The sequence below is a fragment of the Antrostomus carolinensis genome, unplaced genomic scaffold (genome assembly GCF_000700745.2).
Source record: "Antrostomus carolinensis isolate BGI_N321 unplaced genomic scaffold, ASM70074v2 scaffold32067, whole genome shotgun sequence".
NCBI classification, from domain to species: Eukaryota; Metazoa; Chordata; class Aves; order Caprimulgiformes; family Caprimulgidae; genus Antrostomus; species Antrostomus carolinensis.
The window spans coordinates 1-2,609 of NW_010328563.1; the positions used below are offsets into that span (position 1 = coordinate 1).

Sequence of the window (2,609 nt, forward strand, 5' to 3'; positions counted from 1 at the left end):
GCTCCTGTCTCGCCGAGGCGGGGTCCCGGCGCGAAGCTGCCACCCGACGTCCCCGCCTTGCCCCTGATGTCCTGTGTGTCCCTGCAGCGCGGGGACCATGGCTTGGGGCGAGCTGAGCCTCCTGCGCTGGCTGCGGGAGAGCCGGCAGTCCAGGAAAATCATCCTGCTGATCGTCTTCATCGCCCTGCTCCTCGACAACATGCTGCTCACCGTAGTCGGTAGGTGCAATAGTTGTTTGGGTTGGTTTTTTTCCCCCTCCCGATTTATGCCAGGAATAATCTCCAGTGACAGATGTACTCCCTGAACGCGTGGTTAATGCTCTCAACCCAAACATTTTCAAGCACTGATTTCTTGTTTTTAAAACACCAATTATATTCTAGGTATTGCAAACAGGTTGCCATCCCCATCAAAGTCTGGCTTTATTTCTCTGTTAATTGCAGGATAAAGAATGGTATAAAAAGGTCTTCATATTTTTATTTTTTTTTTCTACTAAACACCACTAATACTTCACAGAACAACAGATAAAAGAATTTTTAGCTCATCATCGTTTTTTCTTCTGTGGTCATGCAACTGAAACAGCAGGCTAGATAACAAGGGAGATGTCTGTTTCCTTGTGATAGCTCCTCTTTCCCCGACATTGGTCTTAAAATGATAGGTTAATGAGAAAACTATCAAACTGGGTTTTAAGAAAAGCACTTCTGTGAGTTGGTTTACTAAAATAATCCAAGTTTTGATCAAAGTTGAAGATGCTTCAGTGGCATAGTGTCAAGACTTAGGAACTGACTCTAAATGCTTGAACATTTTTCACTGGTATGTTTAGAAGTCCTCATATCTGAATATTTGTATGCATTTAAAGAAAAGGCTTCAGAGAAAGTAGTGGTTCGTGGATCATGGACACAGACAGATGAGTGCACATGTTTCTCAGCAGTGACCCAGGCTGTGCAGAGCTGGCGCTCGGATGATGCTGCAGTGTCAGCTCCTGAATCAGACTCTTGAATTTCTTGGGGGACTGCAGCTTAAAAGCTGATGCCACAATGTAGACCTTAGATAAAAACATGTATATTTTTAGCAAGTAGATTTTAGATTTTTTTTTTTTGCAGGAATATACTTTCTTATAAAGTTATTAACATTTAATTACTTATCCAGTAATATGTATGCTAGAAGCCCTAGAAATTATTATAGTTTGCAGACCTCCTGAGAGGGTGGGTTTTTTCAAGAAGAGGTACAAGATAAAGTGGTTCTGTCACTACTGTTAAACTGAATTAACCTGATACCTGGTTTTACAAATTCTGAAATGCTAATTTCTGGGATACATATTAATATATTAAATTACAGCTAAGATCATAAAGCATATAAAGAAGATCCCTTCTAGATGATATTTTCAATGTAAATTTTTAAAAAATAATTATATGCAAACATCAACATATTCTGATTACTTGATATAGGAGTGTTATGGGTTTTTACTTTTTATGTCTAATACTTATCAATATTTTTGTTGTTTATTTTAGAAATGTGTTTTATTACTTCTTTTATTCTGATTTAATAATAGTTTCAATGCTTTTCTCATCTTTCATGTTTCCACAATCTAATGAACAGATTTGTGCAGTCATGTGCATCAAGGAGACTCTTTGAACATGGGTTTTGATATTTTTTATATTTTGCTTTCTGAATGCTGTCTGTATAGAAAATCTGATATTCATCAAAATTGGCAAAAAAAAAAAAGCCTAATGTAAAAGAACTTTTTGTTTTAAACTGCACTTCTGCATTATGGGTGTGTTTTTTCCCATGAGCAAACTTTTTGTATTTCCACTGTTCAAAAATCCTCTGTAGGAAAGCCTTGTATTTCCTAATCAATGGCAAAGCAAACAAGAAAATTTGGTGATTCCATTTACAAATAACCTGATAGTAAGATCCCAATATATTCTATTTGTTTTTCCAGTGCCAATAATTCCCAGTTACCTTTACAGCATCAAACATCAGAAAAATGCCACAGAAATCCAGACTCCTAAGCCTAACTTAGTCTCAACAACGATGGACAATTTTCAGAGCATCTTCTCCTACTATGACAACTCAACGATGGTTACTGGAAACGAATCTGATAAGACAGGACCCAGAGAATTGCATCATACTCAGACAGAACAAATGACAGTCAATGTGACTCCTTCCCCATCTGACTGCCCTAAGGAAGATAAGGACCTGCTGAATGAAAATGTTCAAGTCGGTCTCTTGTTTGCTTCAAAAGCGACAGTGCAGCTAATCACTAACCCCTTCATAGGGCCCCTGACAAACAGGTATGTTATTTCTGCTACCTTCCTCAGGATTTTATATTGATGCTTTAGTCCAGACTAGTATTGCAAACAAAGTATTTTTAATTCTATTGTGGCCCTGGCTTACTGGCCTTCTCACTTTATCTGCAGGAATATTTTAGTGAAATACATTCGGTGCACACTTCTAAACATCTACATCATTTCCAAAATAAATTGGTACACTGCACATGAGCCACCTGATACATTCAGTATTGTACAATTTTCCTCCAGCTCCTGAGACCTCAAGCTTTTATAGAAATTTGTTGAAAGGGTTTAGTCTCCATCTCTGGAGATGTTCAAAAC

The 2,609-nt window shown here is 37.9% G+C and overlaps 1 protein-coding gene across 1 annotated transcript; it reads left to right on the plus strand.

The window, feature by feature from the left end:
• Nucleotides 1-97: 97 nt before the first annotated feature.
• On the plus strand, nucleotides 98-2,291 carry LOC104528324 (synaptic vesicular amine transporter-like; the record flags this gene model as incomplete). The annotated part of the gene is made up of 2 exons (XM_010172294.1): nucleotides 98-218; nucleotides 1,940-2,291. Coding segments are annotated over exons 1-2 (473 nt in total), but the record flags the coding sequence as incomplete, so codon positions are not given.
• Between the last annotated feature and the right edge of the window lie 318 nt (nucleotides 2,292-2,609).